General features: G+C 39.6%; 2 protein-coding genes across 2 annotated transcripts; one reads left to right on the top strand and one right to left on the bottom strand.

The window, feature by feature from the left end:
- Positions 1 to 417: 417 nt before the first annotated feature.
- Positions 418 to 8,822, top strand: poc5 (POC5 centriolar protein homolog (Chlamydomonas)). Its single transcript, XM_061671770.1, has 15 exons — positions 418 to 507; positions 598 to 739; positions 904 to 1,085; positions 2,541 to 2,717; positions 2,870 to 2,974; positions 4,106 to 4,285; positions 4,576 to 4,762; positions 5,039 to 5,172; positions 5,557 to 6,030; positions 6,128 to 6,295; positions 6,611 to 6,713; positions 7,352 to 7,455; positions 7,548 to 7,640; positions 8,035 to 8,205; positions 8,285 to 8,822. Exons 1-15 carry the CDS (start codon positions 424 to 426, stop codon positions 8,420 to 8,422), a joined length of 2,442 nt encoding a protein of 813 aa, XP_061527754.1. The 5' UTR covers positions 418 to 423; the 3' UTR covers positions 8,423 to 8,822.
- ankdd1b (ankyrin repeat and death domain containing 1B) lies at positions 8,684 to 17,828 on the bottom strand. The gene is given in 16 exon segments (XM_061671772.1): positions 8,684 to 8,951; positions 9,045 to 9,176; positions 10,936 to 11,137; positions 11,357 to 11,452; positions 12,316 to 12,414; positions 12,511 to 12,609; positions 12,721 to 12,819; positions 12,940 to 13,038; positions 14,723 to 14,821; positions 14,976 to 15,005; positions 15,008 to 15,082; positions 15,773 to 15,877; positions 16,058 to 16,156; positions 16,245 to 16,343; positions 16,436 to 16,536; positions 17,384 to 17,828. Coding segments are annotated over 16 exon segments (1,716 nt in total). The 5' UTR covers positions 17,610 to 17,828; the 3' UTR covers positions 8,684 to 8,895.
- Positions 17,829 to 18,566: the final 738 nt, after the last annotated feature.

Genomic DNA, 18,566 nt, shown 5'->3' with positions numbered 1-18,566 from the left:
TGAAAAAACTTCCCATATTTGTGACATTTGCAGCAAAACTAATCAGCGTTCATTACAATGTGTTTAGTTTCAGTACCCTCATTCATCCTATTATTCTGCCCTTTTTCTTATTAGTTTGATACATGATAGCCATTTTGACCGTAACTCGTTTTAGGTTTCTTCCTACTACTTTGTATGGATGTATGTTCAAATATATATTTAAAAAAATATATTTTAAAACATGAATTACAGTGTTGTATGTCAGTGGAAATATTTTATGTGAGCCTTTAAATCATAAAGATTACAACAATGCACCGTAGCATTTTAGCTGTAAAATTATAGATCTTTTAAAAAAATCAACATGTTTTTTTTTTTTTTTAATGACAGGCTGAACAATATGACTCAGCTAGTTATCCTCTTCCAGCAGCTCAGATTCCTGTTTAGATGTCTTCAGATGAAGAGGCGAGTGTCCCAGTGTTGCCTAAGGAGTCAACATATCGTAGCAACTCTACCTGCTCTGAGCTTCAGGTGAAAGCTACACAATTAACATGTTTCTTTAAGGACAGGTTACATTGCACAGGAAATCAATCCTGTCTCATCTGTTCTGTGGACTAACAGGATGAATATGAGGAGCTCCTCCAAAGTGCCGTGGCTTCGCCAAGACTTGATGCCGTCTCTGGTGCTCGCCTGGTGGGGAGGGGGGCCTCACATTTGTCTGCAGAGGGTCACAGTTCACAGAGGCATTCACAACAAGTCTCAGGTATTGCAGAGTTAGTTTCCTACCCCCCAAACACACGCATGGTAATTTGCTTAAAAGACCAGCGCTGTTAAGTCTGGTACATCCAACAGTTACATCATCATTTTACCTATTTTGAAGGAGCATCTTTGTTTGACTGTGTTCTTTTTGTTTGCTTTGGCTGCTAGAGAAGACCGTGCATACTACTAGCAAAGGTTTGGGGAGCTCAGACAGATTACATGATGCATCTAATATGGCACGTCCAAACACCCAAGGCTTCACTGAGTACACTGAAGTGGAGCTTTTCATCTCGGAGGAAAACATTAGCAAGATGGAAAACATTCTGGACACATGGACCCAAAAATTGAAGGTCAGTTTTGTGGTATGGTGTACTCCTTTCTTCCTTCATTTCTTCCTAACGTGACAATATGGACCCAAGAACGGTGTTGCGATAATGAATGGCGCTGTTGTCTTGCATTGGTATATTATGTCAGGTAATTTCTCTTCATACAAGCAATTGTGAAGCATTTTCTATGCTACTGTGGAGCCTTCACAGTCAAACACAATCCGTTCTTTTTCAAAGCTATTTTTTATTCTTAGGAAATTATGTAAAGAGAATTTGTTCCAAACTTAAAAGTTTGCCATCATAAAGCATTTGATAATCGAACAGGTGCTGTTAAAAACATTTACACTGCCATGGCAAGAGCAGTTCTCTGCTGCAATGGTTCTCAAACTTACACCAAGTAACTACCTCAAAAGAGAATTACCTCTCCCAGTACCACTGCAATGAACAACATTTAAATAGGGAAAAAAAACATCATCAAAACTTAAATTTTCAATACAATATTATTCTAAGCCACTGTAACAATATATAATAATATCAACAGGCTTGAACATGAACACTTTGGTAAAATAGAGGAAAATAAAAACTAATTAAATAATTTAGTTAAAATGTATCGCACATAAGTTAAAAAGATTTACCTAAATAATTGCTTGTACAATAAAAACGGTTATAAAAGATTAAATGCAAATGTACTTAAAAGTTCAAAACAACTGAACTGTAATTAACTTGCACATACCACTAGAGGGAGCCTGCATAGCACTACTGTGATACTAGGACTGCACTTTGAGAATCACTGATCTACTGTATAGTAAACAAATGAATAAAGTAGAACTACTCCCCCTCAAGACACCTGACATTATGAAGATGGAACAGGAAGGTATGTATTGTTATTTACATTAACAATTGTGTGGTAAAATGTAATTGTCTATACTGTCTTGTGTTTTGTGACTGCGGGTACACTGCACTGGTTGCCAGTCAATCACAGGGCAGTGAGGGCACACCACAGCACCAGCTAGAGCAAACTCACGCAATCACAAGAAGAATATGCAAACTCCACATGGATTAGTCTTAGCAATATTTAAAACCCAGGATGTTTTTGACTATGACAAGACAATCTTACTCTAAATTGTCCAACCTTAGGGGCGTTTAACATTGGAGTTTCTGCTGTACTGTATGTTTCCAGGGCTAGACCTGTGAATCATCTTGAAGTGTGTCCTTTCAAAATTACAAATGTATCGCAGATTACCATGACCTGGTAACTGGAACTCTACAGACAATTATTTTTTAATGTCAGCTGCATCCCAAGCCCGCTAGTGCATGGCTTATCCAAATAAATCTATCAAGCGAGACATGACACATGCGTGGTTCACCGGAAGATTGCCAGAGACTTGATGTCATTTGTTTACATCTTTTTTTTTTTTTTTTTTTTTTTATATAAATAAAAGCTATATGCTCATGTCCTCCTCTCTATTTGTCAATCAGACCAATGTGCTGAGGGAGCTGAGGAAGTGGAGGGTGGCCTTCATAGATCAACACAGGCGAGAGTTGCAGAAGGAGCGAGAGATTCATTTAGCCAAGAATGAGTCCTTGAAGTCGGAGCTCGACAGCCTGAAGGAGCTACTACACACTTATGAGATTTCCAACAATAGAAAGGATCAGGTGACCACACTGAGCATTGTGTATAATAAGTTCCGCTCTACTATAGTGCCCTGTTTTTGCAGAGCTGCACCCTTTTCTTCATTTAGCTGTAATAAAGGTGAAGAACAACACGTTTGTTTGGGCTGATTGTTTCGTACTGTCCCCTCCTTCAGATGAATAAAAATCTGAGTGTGGTGTTGGACAGACAAAAGCAGAAGCTTGAAAAGATGAGGGCCTTCACCCAATGGAGACTTCAATACATCGAGGCTAAAGAGGAGGTATAATGATTCATTCTATGCCACCACTATATTTGGTTTCTAGTTTGTCCACGGCATCCACCAACAGACAAATTTTCTTTGTGTACAGATCAGTCTTGTTTGGAATATTTTTACATTTTGAAAGACCAAACAAGGGCCAAAACTGTTGTTTTTCCCCTCTCCTTCAGTCAGTCCGTATTTGACTTTTTCTTGAAGAGTAAATGAAAATAATGAATAAATTCTTTAAAAAAAAAAACTTGACTCTAATGATGTTTTCATCCATGTACAGTCAAGCCCAAAATGGCAAGATGTGTATCTTGTCTGGAAATGAGACAAGTGACTAAGATGTTGTCTTGAAATATTAATGAAAGATATTCACAATTGTCATAATTTTCTTCGATTTGGAAAATTATGAATGTTCTTCATATTATTGGACAATTTGGAGGAAACAATATTTCACATCAACATGATATCTCCAACACAACATTTTAACCATCTTGTTCTAGAAATAAAGTTGAGTTGAGTTCCTTCTTTTAAAAAAAAATAATAATAATAATTAACTTTCTCCAAATTAGTCCAGAGTATATATGGCACACTTTTTAGAGAAAAAAGAATATTAGCCGGGATACATTTTTGTCATCCATGACAATACAGTAATTATAAATGGACTGAGATAATTTAAATATATGTACAAAATATCCACTATTATGTTGTTGTATGTATTTCTGATACATTGTATGGTTCATGTTGTTGCGGTACCAACTGCCTTACCTTTACAAATATCTGTTCTTGCTTATAAGAAATAGTGCATTATATGCTTAATTACTTTCTGAATTCTCAGAGAGGTCCAGTGAGCCGACACAAATTTGGGTATGAAAAGCTGGATTTAGTTTGAAATTCGTAAAATGTTGAGCCGAGTGAACTTGGACGAGTCCGCATTATAGCTCTCCATGATGCTGGATGGTCTCTTCTCGTTTTTATAACTGGGGGTCTTTACATTCCTGAACAGTATAATTATTCAGCTGTTTTTAATACAGAGTAGATTTAAATATAGTAAAACCAGTTGATATGCTGTCCATAGTGTTCATTTCAGTGACAAGAAAATAATGTTTTGAAGAATTAGTTTTTGCGGTCTCGTGATATCCTTTTCAGGCTCACGCGTACCGGGTAGCACAGCAACACTACAATTTGCATCTGAAGAGGAAGGTGTGGTTAGCATGGCACTCCATCACCAAGAGGGAGTGGAAGGTCAGGATGGAGCAGGCATGCCGCACAAGAGCTGAGGAGGTGTGCACCCGCCTGTCGGAAAATTACGAGGCACAGATTCAGACGGTGGGTATGGTCACTCTACAGCATGTGCCAATTTGACCATTTTAGAAGTTCTCTTGAGTACTTGTACAATGAAAAGAATCTTTTCTTTCTCTTAACCGCTATGGAGTATCTGAGTACATTGCAGGATAAACCTGGAGCAAAGAAAAGCAACACAAAAAAGTATTTATGATGTACTGCTACCTAAAATCCACATCATGATCAGCATGACAAGGATGTATTTGTAATGTTCTTATATCCGGATAATGTAATGTATAACTTTGCAATCATGCCTCTGTAAACTGTTGTTTTAGATGACTGCAGAACACGGCGAGGCCCTCGAGAAGGCGGAGGCCGAGATTGAGAGACTGCAACTCGAGCAAGAACGGCGAGAAGTGTGTATGAGGAAAGCCTTGATGAGGGGTGTGTGCGCCCTCAACATGGAGACTCTCCACTTGTTTAAAACCACAGACGGTGGACCCCAAGACCTTGATGACTTCGGTATGCTATGAAAGATACAAATGCTTATATTTACATTTGTGTAAGTAGAAGATCCGTGGTGCACATTGCAATAAAGAAGAAAATTCAGATAACCAGTAGGATGTGTTGTGGTTGTCTACGACCATGCATTTCTGGTTATGTTTTTGGTTCCAAGTTGCTTTCATTGTTTAATTAATTTAATTTTAAATTATTCTGTTTTCAAATGTGGGACAGTTTCAGTGAAATTTCTGCAGACATTCAATATCGTATATTAAATGACTACTTTGCTTACGACAGACCCTAATTCACCTCCTGATGATGATGATCCTGACGCTGATGTGTTGGCTCAGGTCCAGCCACGTCCCCCCCGAAGCCCGGCCCAATTCGATCGCCCAATGTCTCCTCCTACTTTCCATGAAGATGGCAACAGGGTAAGGCACCAGAGGTTTTGAAGGAAAGAATGGCGCTATTTTTTCAATCTGTCCCAAGATACTGCAACTCAAATGTAAATCCAACCATGTTTTTGCTTCCATTTGAGATTCACTGAATAATGAATGAATTGAATGTGGTTCTTAAAACTCTATTATCTGTATTGTGGTCTGTGCTGGTGAAATATAGCTGAAAAGGGGGATTTTAAAAAGTGTCGCTTTTATATACTCGACTGGAAATTACCGCACATTTCATTGTGTTCAAATAAAACCATTTATCATGATTACCATATGTTTATCCTGTTTACTACTGTGTATGTTTGAAATTGATAGATACGCCACCAAATTCCACCACTGCCTTATTCTACCTGCATTTCCTTTCCTCAGATGGGGTTTGGTGCACCAAGGCACACTGAATTCCCCCCTCCCACTTCAACTGCGCTCACTGCAGCCGGGCACACTGCAGCCAGGCACGCTGCAGCCGGCGGGCACGCTGCAGCCGGCCGGCACACTGATGCTGCAGCCGGCCGGCACACTGATGCTGCAGCCGGTGGACACGCTGCAGCTGGTGAGCACACTGCCGCCAGCCGGCACACTGACGCTGCAGCCGGCGGGCACGCTGCAGCCGGCGGGCACGCTGCAGCCAGCCGGCACACTGACGCTGCAGCCGGCAGGCACACTGCAGCCGGCGGGCACGCTGCTCCCGGTGAGCACACTGCAATAAGTGGGCACATTGCAGCCGGCGGTCACACTGCAGCTGGTGGCCACGCTGTAACCAGTGGGCACAGTACAGCCAGCGGGCACCCTGCAGCTGTACACAGCTTATTCTCACACGAGGCACGACCTGGCTTTCACAAACAGGTGAGTAACAGAGAGTCAGAGTATTTCCAAGTCACTTTTCTGAAAACGACATGACAACATAAAGACCTACTGCCTAATTGCTGAATCGTTTCCACAGGCCACTGGGGGTGTGGTGACAGCGAGCCAACAAAAACCTACAAAAAGTTCAACAGCTCGCAGCTCCACCCAACATGTTGGTCAAAGTATACGCAGCAACCTAGAGGCGATGAGTGTGGCTCCACCTATGAGCTCCACTGCTGTAGACGACCATCATCCTATGACGCAGGTAAGCAAAAGTTAGAATGTGAAGTATACAAGTTACAATATCTTTGTCTGCTACACACGTAGATAAATTTATGGGCACCCTTCTATTAAATAAAGGCAAACCCACAACTCACTGAAATAACTTTCACAGAAGAACTATTGAGATCGGAATTTGTTTTGAGGTCTCAATGCTTCTGTGAGAATTGAAAAGCAATGCACGATTTTTATGATTTTCTGTATTTTTAAAAAATTATTTCTTTCTTTCTTAAAAAACAGTGTGCCAGCAATTTTGCCGATGTGTGTAACATCTAATAATGCTGTCTTTCTTTTCTCTAAGCAAACTCTTGGTCAGGCTACCGCCTCGAAATTTCCTCGTTCCTCCCAACAGGCTCCCCGCACCAGCGGAGGCTGGGCTTCGTCCAGAATGCACACCAGCAACTGTAATGTACACTCTATTCAATTAGTTGACTATTGACACGTGCAGTAAATGTGATATTGAAGACTGACCAACCACCCAACATTCAAGTTTATTACTGAAAACAAAGCCTTCTTATATTATATGATGTGGTACAACGTAATAAAATGTATTGTAAAAGTCCACTCACTGGAGAGATCCAGGGTTATTATCACCAGAAGTGCTCTTCATTATAGCATAATAAACCGTTTTGCTATTCTCATATACCATATTTCCTTATATACTGTAGGGGTAGGGGGCTTTTAATTTCCTCAAATGCAGAAAATCTGAGTTGTTTATTAGGAATAGTTTATTGGGGAAAATGCTGGTGGACAAATGTGTTTTTAGAATATTTTAAAGTGTTTTCTCACAAATATTGTACTCACTTAAAAGTGAGTTTACCATAATGTTAGAATACATGTATGATATAATCAGATGTCATAAAATATTTACGATCATCGGAAGAAATGGAGGCGTCTGTTTGAGATGAAACAAGTGGACAATATGGAAATTCTGGTTTTAAGTTGGATTTACTGATTAATATTTCTCTCAAGGGAAATGAAAGTTTTCAGCCATTCTGTGTGAACTATTCAGTGAATATTTTACTCCATTTACTCTCTACAGACCCCCCACCACCTTGGGATGAGCCTGGCCCTACAACATGGGCTTCATGCCCGGTTCACTTTGACCACCCAGAATCTCCGACCCACCATGAAGACGACCGTAGGGTACGGCGGAAATGTGCCATTGTTGAATCTCTCCTGTAATCTCGAACATCACCATTCATGGAACTCTCTCCCCTTGCATTCCTTTTCTTAAGATGGGCGTTTGGTACACCAACGAAGTTCTCCCTTCCACTTCAGCAGCTCACAGTTCATTCCCACAAGGGGGCAGCACTAGTTTCCATAAACAGGTGTGGTACATTATTTTCTTAGAAATACCTGTCACCTATAGACCTTTTCACCATAACATTGACATCTCATGCACTTCTGGGTGGCAGAAGGTTTGCACTAGTAAAAAAACTCTTCCATGTCGTTTGACCACGACAACAATTAAGAAAACAGGATGGCTTAAATGATGAGTTTAGCCTTCTTCTCTACCGTCATAGTTCTGTGTACCCGTTTGTCAGTCAAAAAGATGTTACGTGAGGTCTGCCACCCTAAAGTACCCTAGCACCTATTGTTTACAAAAATTATAAAAAAGGTCTATTGAAAATCTATTTTGACAGTAATAATTGTTTGAGTGCGCATACTTGAAATGTCCACTGTGTCAGCAATGCCCCCGCTAAATTCAAATCGTTTCCGCAGGCCTCTGGGCGTATGGTCACAGCCGGCCAACAGAAACCGGCAAAAACTATAACAGCTCGCATCACAGCGCAACCATTTGTTGGTAAGCGTATACGCAGCAACCTCCAGGTGATGGGTGTGGCGCCGCCCATGACCTCCATTGTCGTAGAACGCCATCAACCTATTACACAGGTATGGAAGGTAGATAATATTATGTATTTCTCTATATGTATTAGCATCTAATGTGTTCCCCCCCTTTATTTTCTCCAAGCACGCTATTGGTCAAGCTTCTACTGCCAAATGTGCTCGCCCTGCCCAACTGGGTCCCCGCACTCCTACTGTTGTGAAGACTTCCTCCAGAACAAACACCAACACTTGTAATGTACCCTCTATCAAAGTAGTTGATTAATTACATAAACGTAAACACACACACCTCACATAAACCAGCATTGTCTAGATGCAGGATTTTACTTACTATGCAACGACTCTGAGTATGATGTTGCTTTACAAGTTTTTTTTTTTATAGGTATCTTGAAGTTATGTATGAGTTTTCCTTCCTTGTGAGAGGCAAAGGGAACTTGAGCAATTATTCTTCAGAAACTCACTGAAGTTTGTGGCCCGATGCACACGTAAATTATCAGCGCAGTTTTCAAAGATTTTTTTTTAAGCTTCAAGTTAACTTTATTATTCAGGAAAAAGTGAATGTATAAAGACATAGCCTACTGTACATCAAAACCAAAGGCCTCCTGTTTGTATATGATCGGGTGCTTTCTTTTTACAAAATAAATTATTTTGGAGCAGTCTTTTTATAGAGGTGTGTCCTGAAAGTGATTTAACCATAAAAGCAATGTAATGCAATGACACATAATGTCGCATCTTCGATCATGAAACTGTGCAGCTCCTACTGCTGACACTCTTTGATTCCATCCGAATCTTATCTGTAAGAAAGGATAAAAAAAGGAAAAAAAAACACTTGAACTGCCATACACATTCCTCAATAAACTCATTACAAATATTTTTAAATCAAATACCTGCAACTCTGCTATGTCCTGTTTGGACAAGGGCTTGATAGAGATCTATCGAAGGACTTTTCCGGGCCAACTCCTCTCCGTGGAGCCAGATCAGCAGCATCCTGTTGCCATGTTCTTTGTAGCTGTGCTGACCTGTGAACAAATATTCACAACACTTGTCAAAAGAACAACACAACCCAAGACCAAATGTAATGGCACATAAAGAAAATACAGTATATTTTGCTACTTTTACAATCAATTGAACAATCCTTTGCGGTACACTTTTAAAACTTCAATACAGTACAAAGACAACATCTTTAATATTCAAACTGATAAACTTTATTGTTTTTAGCAAATAATCATTAACTTTGAATTTTATGGCTGCAACACGTTCCAAAAAAGCTGGGACAGGTGGCAAAAAAGACTGAGAAAGTCTGTTTGGAATATCCCACAGGTGAACAGGCTAATTGGGAACAGGTGTAAAGGATGTCACCACATGGGCTCAGGAACACTTCAGAAAACCAATGTCAGTAAATACAGCTACATCCGTAAGTGCAACTTAAAAACTCTACTATACAAAGCAAAAGCCATTTATCAACAACACACAGAAACGCCGCCGGCTTCTCTGGGCCCGAGCTCATCTAAGATGGACTGATGCAAAGTGGAAAAGTGTTCTGTGGTCCGACGAGTCCACATTTCAAATTGTTTTTGGAAATTGTGGATGTCGTGTCCTCCGGGCCAAAGAGGAAAAGAACCATCCGGATTGTTATGGACGCAAAGTTCAAAAGTCAGCAACTGTGTGGGTATGGGGCTGTGTTAGTGCCAATGGCATGAGTAACTTACACATCTGTGAAGGCACCATTAATGCTGAAAGGTTCATACAGGTTTTGGAGAAACATATGCCAATTGCATGGGTAACTTACACATCTGTGAAGGCACCATTAATGCTGAAAGGTACATACAGGTTTTGGAGAAACATATGCTGCCATCCAAGCAACGTCTTTTTCATGGACGTCCTTGCTTATTTCACAACAATGCCAAACCACATTCTGCACGTGTTACAACAGCGTGGCTTTGTAGTAAAAGAGTGCGGGTACTAGACTGGCCTGCCTGCAGTCCAGACCTGTCTCCCATTGAAAATGTGTGGCGCATTATGAAGCGTAAAATACGACAACGGAGACCCCGGACTGTTGAACAGCTGAAGCTGTACATCAAGCAAGAATGGGAAATAATTCCACCTACAAAGCTTCAACAATTAGTGTCCTCAGTTCCCAAACGTTTACTGAATGTTGTTCAAAGAAAATGATAGGCTCCAGCGCTCCCGCGACCCTTGTGAGAATAAGCGGCTCAGGTGGATGGATGCATGGATGGATGTTAAAAGAAAAGGTGATGTAACACAGTGGTAAAAATGAGCCTGTCCCAGCTTTTTTGGAACGTGTTGCAGCCATAAAATTCTAAGTTAATGATTATTTGCTAAAAACTATCAAGTTTATCAGTTTGGAAATTAACTATCTTGTCTTTGTATTGTATTCAATTGAACATAGGTTGAACATGATTTGCAAATCATTGTATTCTGTTTTTATTTATTTTTAACACAATGTCCCAACTTCATTGGAATTGGGGTTGTAAATTATCAACTCCAATAGTAAACTATGTATGTATGGTGACGATTGCCAAAAGTCAGTAGTCAGTTTAGACAATCTTAACATCTGGTGTACTGTATAGTTGTCTTTTTGTGGGTTGTTTGTTTGATACTCGGTGAACCTATTGAGGTACATTGTCCTGTGTACTGTGACGCATAACAGCTGCTCAAACGCACAATTTTAGGGTGATTTGTATAACCTCAGGGACGTTAGATGTTCCACTGTATTTTATTATTGAACTGTATTAGTCAGATTGAAATCAGCGCTACCGGTCCACTGCGTCTCGATGGCGGACACTTGCTCCAGAGTGAATCCCCAGTGTTCCGCCAGACGTTTCCAGTCTCTAGGCTTCAGGAGCTCATAGGCCAGACGCCAGGTGCTCGAGCGGAGCTGCTTGGTCTCGTTGCGGTGGTCCAGTTTGAATGTTAGCGGATACTCGCTGCGAACACTCATATTACACTCTGGGTTGGCCTGGAGGGGGTATTAAATCCTGTCAGTGGTTTGATAAACATCACCAGCTTTGGACGACACATGGAAAAAGCTTAATCTCCGCTCAACATTTACAATATAAATTGAAAATCAATGATGAAATCTCCATTAAATGAATCATAAATTGTCTTTCCACCTGCAATATAATTATCTGCTTAAAGGTTGAAAATATGGCACCCATATATTGAAATAGTGTCTTACCTTCTTCCATGTGTTGTATCTTTCTGCCTTGATGATCATGTCCACAATGATCACCTCATCTGCTCTGGCCGCCACTCCGAGAGCCGTCTTTCCCTGCTGCTCCAACATGTATACCAAATTATATGCGTTCAAACATGAATTAAAACAAAACGGCAGAGGGTTTTCCCTAATAATACAAATCAGAATCTGGCCCAATGAATAATTTAAAGCTACTCTTTAGAGGATATCAGCTTTGTGTTCCATGTCAATTTGTGAGAAAACTGAGACGAGATCAACATTTATTTTAGTTTGCATAATTTTTTGTGACATTTTGTTTGATAGCATGCAGTGAGATTTTTCTAATGTAAAATGGGTGCCTTGGCTCAATAATGTTTGGGAAACACTGGTACAAGATGTGAAAAAGGAAAATTTGGACTTGGTTCCTCATTTGTTGCTATAAGCTTCCACTCTCAAGATTTTAGGACGTACCATATTTTCTCAGTGTCTGCCGGGGATGTTTATTTAAGAGTGCCAGACTATTCGGGATACGCCATTGGCCTTTGTTTGTAATATTTCTGTTTTTATTATTGGCTTTCATCAATAAATAATGATGTCAAGTTGAAGTAAAATGTATTACAATAAATGTTGAGTGAGATTAGTTTAAAACAAAATAAAAAGGACTAATCTTGAGGATCACCGTCTTTATTTCTTGTCAGATTTAACACTGTGTCGATAACAGATGGAGCCGGTATGGCACTTTGCTCCTGTTTTGGTTAGCAATTGATGTCAAACTAGAGAACATATTGGCTCAGCATGAGAGAAAAATAACATCGACAGAATGAAGTCATTAACATTACAACCCATTTTAGGGATGAAGGGAGGTGTCTCATTGGGGAAAGTTGCTTAAAGTGGAGGCCGCTAAAGTGTATGTCCTAAATCCCCATATCGCTTATCTATATGGCATTTGCTTGAACTCTTACCCTGTCCTCGAGTGTCAGGTCAACCTCAGCTTTCAGTAGCATTTCCACCACGTCCATTCTTGCTAGCTCAGCAGCAAGATGCATGACTGTCTGAGACCGCTAACACAATGCAATGCACAAAACATATTCTTGTAAGTGTGAGGTTTTTTTTGTTTTCTTTTAATATTTTTTGTCAAATCATTGCATTGATTTTACCTTATCGGTGACATTAAAGTTGCATCCTGCCTCCAGTAGAAAATGGATGACAGGTATGCAGCTGTTTTTCACTGCCAGGTGGAGAGGAACCTCCAAGTCCTTTGTGAGCATGTATGAACTATTAGATTACTGGAAATGTTATTGATAAGTGATAAATAAGTGATAATGACGTTCACGTGATATGAAGCGAGAAGGTGTCTGGTTACGTACCTCATTCTCAAAATCTGTGTGGGCTTTATATTCTAAGAGGAGACGGACAAGAGATGTGTCTCCTCTCTCTGAAGCTGGGTGAAGGGCGCTGTATTTGCTCTACAACAGAGGATTTTTTTTTTTAAAGCATTTTAGTTACCACATAAACAGAGATGCAGCTCAAAGGTTAACCTCTCTATACTTTACACCATTTGAAGTGTTTTGAGTGTGTAGTGGTACCGTTGTTTGGATGTTGGGGTCACAGCCGGCTTGCAGCAAAGCCAGGACACACTGTTCTTGAGCGTTCTCAGCAGCCTGGAACAGAGCAGTCTCACCATCCTGACACACAAAGACATAATGTAGTGGTACTGTATGAGATAGTATTTGCCTTGCGTTGTTATTTTTTTAATGTAACAAATACCATAGCTATCTATTATCTACACTTATTTTGGTGTGGAAAATATTGTGTTCAATGACATTGTCTAGTATAACAAATATATATGGATACATGTAAGTTTGAATAGGCTTTTAGTGCGTCATTGTGTGACATTGATTACTGAATCTTAATGGTACTGTACATCGGTTTCCCCCGTGTTTGTGACTAGACATGACTTGAAACAACTTCAAGGGGTTGAAATACACTTTTCTTAGCTTGAAGTCTCATAAATTAACTTCATTTGGGGTCACTCAGAGTCATGATTATTGAGTACTACTGTAATTTCTCGTGTATAATGCGCATTACCCCCCACCCCAAATGTCAAAAGTCAATGGTATGCATTATACATAGGTAAAGGGGAAAATGAAAAAAAAAAAAAAACTTTCCCATTTTATAAATGCATGCCGCCATCTAGAAGTTATGAAAAAACTGTACATGTTCATTCCAATATGCCACCACCACCTAGAGGTTATGAGAAAGGTGTAGCCTAGGCTTTTCTTCCAATATGGCGGGGTACGTATGACTGCATATACATACAGTTGTGGTCATAAGTTTACATACCCTGGCAGAATGTGTGATTTTTTTTTTTTTTTTTTTTTTTTTTTTTTTTTAAATACGACTGATGACTGAACAACAACCATCATTAATTTATTTGTTGTTGTGGTTTGTTTGATGATGATGCTTTTCTGAAATGCTTGCCAGTTTAGTTTCAAGCCCATAAAAATAAAATTAAATGTGTTTTGCCTGACCCTTCATGTTTTCTTTCTTACAAATTCTGCCTGGGTAATCAAACATTTGAGCACAACTGTGTGTTTTCTCATTTAGTAAATAAAGGTAGGGCTGTGAATTTCCAAATAAGAGCAAGCAAATAAAAAGAATTACGTGTTCAAATAAAATGTTTATCTTCAGAATAATTCTTTGAAAAATCTAACAAAATACAGATAATATTTCGTTTTGATCATATGGATAGAATGGTAAATGGACTGCACTTATATAGCGCTTTATCTACAACATCAGCAGTGCCCAAAGTGCTTTACAAAGCCTCACATTCACCCGCTCACACACCAATGGGCGACTGCTGCCATGCAAGAAGGCACTGCCAGACATGCGGACAGTCGTAGCCGAGATTTGAACCAGTGAACCTTCGGTCACTGGACAACCCACTCTACCTAGTGATCCACAGCCGCCGAGGAGCAAAATCATGCATTGTAAAAATGTATTATACATAGGTAGAAGGGTTTTCAAGAATTTTAGGTCAACCTTGGGGGTGCTTATTATACATGGGTGCGCATTATACCCAAAATTACGGTATTTAACAATGTGTTTCCAAATGCAGCCAGTATGTTTACAATAGTATTTTGGAATTTCTTTTGACATTTTAATCTAACATGACATTGTGATTGCATGTACGGACGGGCAGGAACGATTGATCGATTGTGCAGACAGTTCGAATTCAAACCACGGCACAGATTAATCATTCACTGGATTTTCCTTAATTAATCCACCCGCCTCCAATGGATTATCCACTGAGCCCACACTGTTACAGAGTACATTAGGACAGAGAAGGTGTTTCATATGATTGTGTACCATATTAACTTCATCCCGGGTATCAAAGCTGTGCAGCAGCAGTTGGACAACGTCCAAGTGGCCGTTCCTGGTAGCTAAATGCAGAGGTGTGTCTCCTCTCTGGCAAGAGGGAGGGAGGAGAGCGGATTGCATCAAAGCGGCTCTGACTTTGAGCTTTGATGCAGCAATGACCCACACACACACACACACACACGATACAGTGGCATAATTATTTTTTTTATATCATGTTTTCAGTGACACACACACAACAAACCTTGTTGGTCCTCATGGTGGCCATAGTTGTAACACGGAATCCATCAGCATCTCTAACATTTGCATGCATCCATGCTCTGCCGCCATGGCAAATGCACAATGGCCTGACTGGAAGGCAACGATTCGAGAGAACAATTAGTTGTATTTTACTTACTTAGCAATAAATATTTGAATCTGCATTTACCAATATGGGTTCATAGCACACTGAGGACTATTTATTTATATTGAAAAACTATTAAACTACTGCACATTCATACCTATGAACAATTTAGAATCTTCAAATGAACCTTCCATGCATGTTTTCAGTATGTGGGGGGAAGCTAGAGTAAAACACATGCAAGCGGAACACGCAAACTCCACTAAGTATGGCTTGAGGCGAGATTGGACCCCAGAACCTCTTATATATTATAATATTATTACAAAATACAATATTCATATTGCATATTTCATGACACAGTGCAATTCTACACGTCAACGTACAATCTCACGAATAGATATAAAAATTTTATTCAGTGAGAGTAATACGTACATTGCAAAACCTTTTTTTCCCAATATATATATATAATTTTTTTTAGCAAAGGCTCAAGAAAAAGAAAAACTAAAAAGTGTGAGTTTATGCTTTTTAAATGGATCAGGTCAAATATTGAGTGCTGCGGTTTATACCTACCATCGCTCTGTTTATGTGCAAGTATTTGCCCTTTTAGATTGGATACTAAACTACCTTTTTGGCACTGTCCAAAATTGTTGAATTTGCCCTTGACTTAACCAATAAAATCTTTTACTATTGACACGGAATACCTTATCATCTACGTCCAGTTCTTTCATTTGCAGGTCATTGACAATGTATTCTACTATTTCAGTGTGATTGTTGATAGCAGCACAGTGCAGGATGTTTAGTCCTTCCTGCAGTGGGGAAACAAAAAAAAGATATTTTTCAAAGGTAGATTTTTGCTACGAGAGGGGCCATAAAAATGTTAATAAAACACAGGATGCATTTGGAAACCATAGGACAAGAAAATGGCCCAGATGTTGGATACAGGTTGTACTGTTTGTCTGTGATTGTATAGCACTTGTTCCAATCACCTCATTCTCAATCTTCTGTTCTGCTCCAGCCCGCACTAATAATTTCAGGATCTCTAAACTGCCAAACCAGGCAGCTAAATGAATGGGTGCCACACCAAACTGGCAAAGACAAACATTGGGATTAAGAGAAGATACTTGTTGGTTCAGTGGTGGGTTTTTTAAATATAAATTTACAGCATCTTCTCACCTTGTCCCTCTGATCCACTTGGACTCTGCGCCGTAGAAGCAGCTCTACCGCTTCCTTGTTTTTGCCGGCGACTGCATAGTGAAGGGCAGTCCTATTGTGCTGGATGGCAAACAACACAATTACAATGCAATCGGGGCTTCTACAAGTATGTGATACTCTACAACCAGTAGTGCAATGACTTGGAGACTCACCACATTCTTTGCATTGGCATTTAAACCCTTTCCAAGTGTCCTCATTGCAGCTACGTCATTGCTCTTAGCTGCTTCAATAAACTGCTTCTCTGTTTGCAGCACTGCACAAGACACAGCAAGTGTTCAATAGGTTACACAAAATGCAGTACTTTGGATTAGGAGCGAGTGCTTGCTCCTTACACTGTATACTATACACTTGCTATAACCTTTATAGCCTTGTGTCAAATTGGCTAACAAACTCAAGGGGAGTTACTCAGGAGCAACTTCCCCAGTGTGTCGCTTCCTGCTTTTTGGGTACTGCTGCTTGTCCCCTTTGTCTTCAGTAAGTGTAAAAAAAAAAAAATGTTCTATTGGCTTGAGATCAGGGTTGAAATTACGTCACTGACTTGCCGTTGAAGAATACTGAAATTATTTGTACTGTATTTCACAGTAAGACAACTAAAATAAAAGATGGCAGAACACTTTCCTTGGTGAATAAACAGGGCTACTCTCTCCTCACGTACAGCCGACTACAACAATTTGGGTAATCCCAATAGACCTAAAACAGGACAGACTGAGAAAAAAAGAAGCCTCTGTCTTTTTCTAGTGTATGTAAACGTCTGGTTACAACTGTACATAATGTGTTTCATTAAGTTTGAGTACTGAGGAGGAACCAAGGTTTAGGAAACCCTAATATAATGAAACACTGGTGATTCTGTGCTGATAATACTCAATACCGATACGCAAGTACAGTAATTAGTGCAGAACCTAAACAACGTGGACTTGTCCTTGATGATTTAATCCATGTTTGCAGTACACAGGAACAAAACATAAAATCAAAAACAAAAAACAACAAGCCACGGATAGTTTGCAATGATTAACTTTGACTTTAATGTAAACATGAGAAACTTTCTCTAACATTTGCTCCCCGCTCTCTAGTGCCTCTTTTAACATTACTCATGTACTCACACATCTCTTTGTCGTCAAAGCTGTTGTCCATCTTGTCTGCTGGATGCTTGTTCAGAGCTAAATCAGCAAAAGCCTTCTTTGGTTCCCGTTTCATCCATTTTCGAGGGTCCAGATTCTCCCTCTTGGGACAATGTTTCTTTATCATTTCCTTCAAAACCAAAGCTTTCTTAATTGTGACATTTTTGAGCTGCAACCACTTAAAACGACAAGATGAGCAATGAAGCATTCCACTTTTGCGTGTTTCAGCATCGGTAACCAAAGCAAATACTGTACCTGAAGAACCGGGTCACGCCTGAAATGAAGATCAAACTGAGACTAGTTGCTCAATACTGGAGGGCCAATCCATGTTTGCTTTCCAAACTCACACCCTTCAGTCATCAACTCATCATAAAAAGTTGATTTAACCTCGCCTCCTGTATTTGACCTATATTACACAACTTGCAGGATGTATTTATGCATCACATGGGCAATTCAGTTTTTTTTCTTAATGTGTATGTATGTAAGAGATTACAAATAAAATTTGCAAAGAGATGTTTGTTTTGTGCTGAGCTGGTCAGACTCCAGTGCATGAGCTCTCAGCTGTGTTTGGGCCCCATACCACTAGGAAGGCACTGATCAAATGCAACTGCAATTTTTTTTTTAATTTAATTTAATTTATTTTTTTAGTCTTAACATTTGACATGGCCTGTGTTCTTTGCTGGCATTTTACTGCAATAGGCTATTTACTCTCAACACTAGGTGGCAAGATAGGAGAAAATATATAGTTTGTACATTCGTTTTACGTAGAGCTTTTCTAAAACTGCAAAAAACGCAAAGAAACTTTCCAACTAAAACTGTAACAACATTTGTATTCACAATGCCCCACTTGATATATTTCATTTACAGCAGAATATAGGTAAATTGCAATTGTTTTCTCTACATTACTTTCTACTTTGTGCGAAAAAAACAACAACATTTAATTCCTTAGCATCTATTTACCTACACAGATAGATTGGTTTTAGCATGTTAAGTAAGTTAAAGCTAAAGAACGTTGACATGGGCCTTGTATCCTTTGATTTTCTCTGTTAAAACAAAGTTTGGACACCCCTGCTCTACAAGTAAACATTTGTATCTGTTATGCAGGCAAAGAACTGCAGCCCAGAGGTATACATTAAATATATGACTGTATCTACAGTACTTCACT

Source organism: Phycodurus eques, chromosome 3 (genome assembly GCF_024500275.1).
Source record: "Phycodurus eques isolate BA_2022a chromosome 3, UOR_Pequ_1.1, whole genome shotgun sequence".
NCBI lineage: Eukaryota > Metazoa > Chordata > Actinopteri > Syngnathiformes > Syngnathidae > Phycodurus > Phycodurus eques.
Note: the sequence above shows the minus strand (reverse complement) of the source record. Positions and strands in the feature narration are given on the sequence as shown.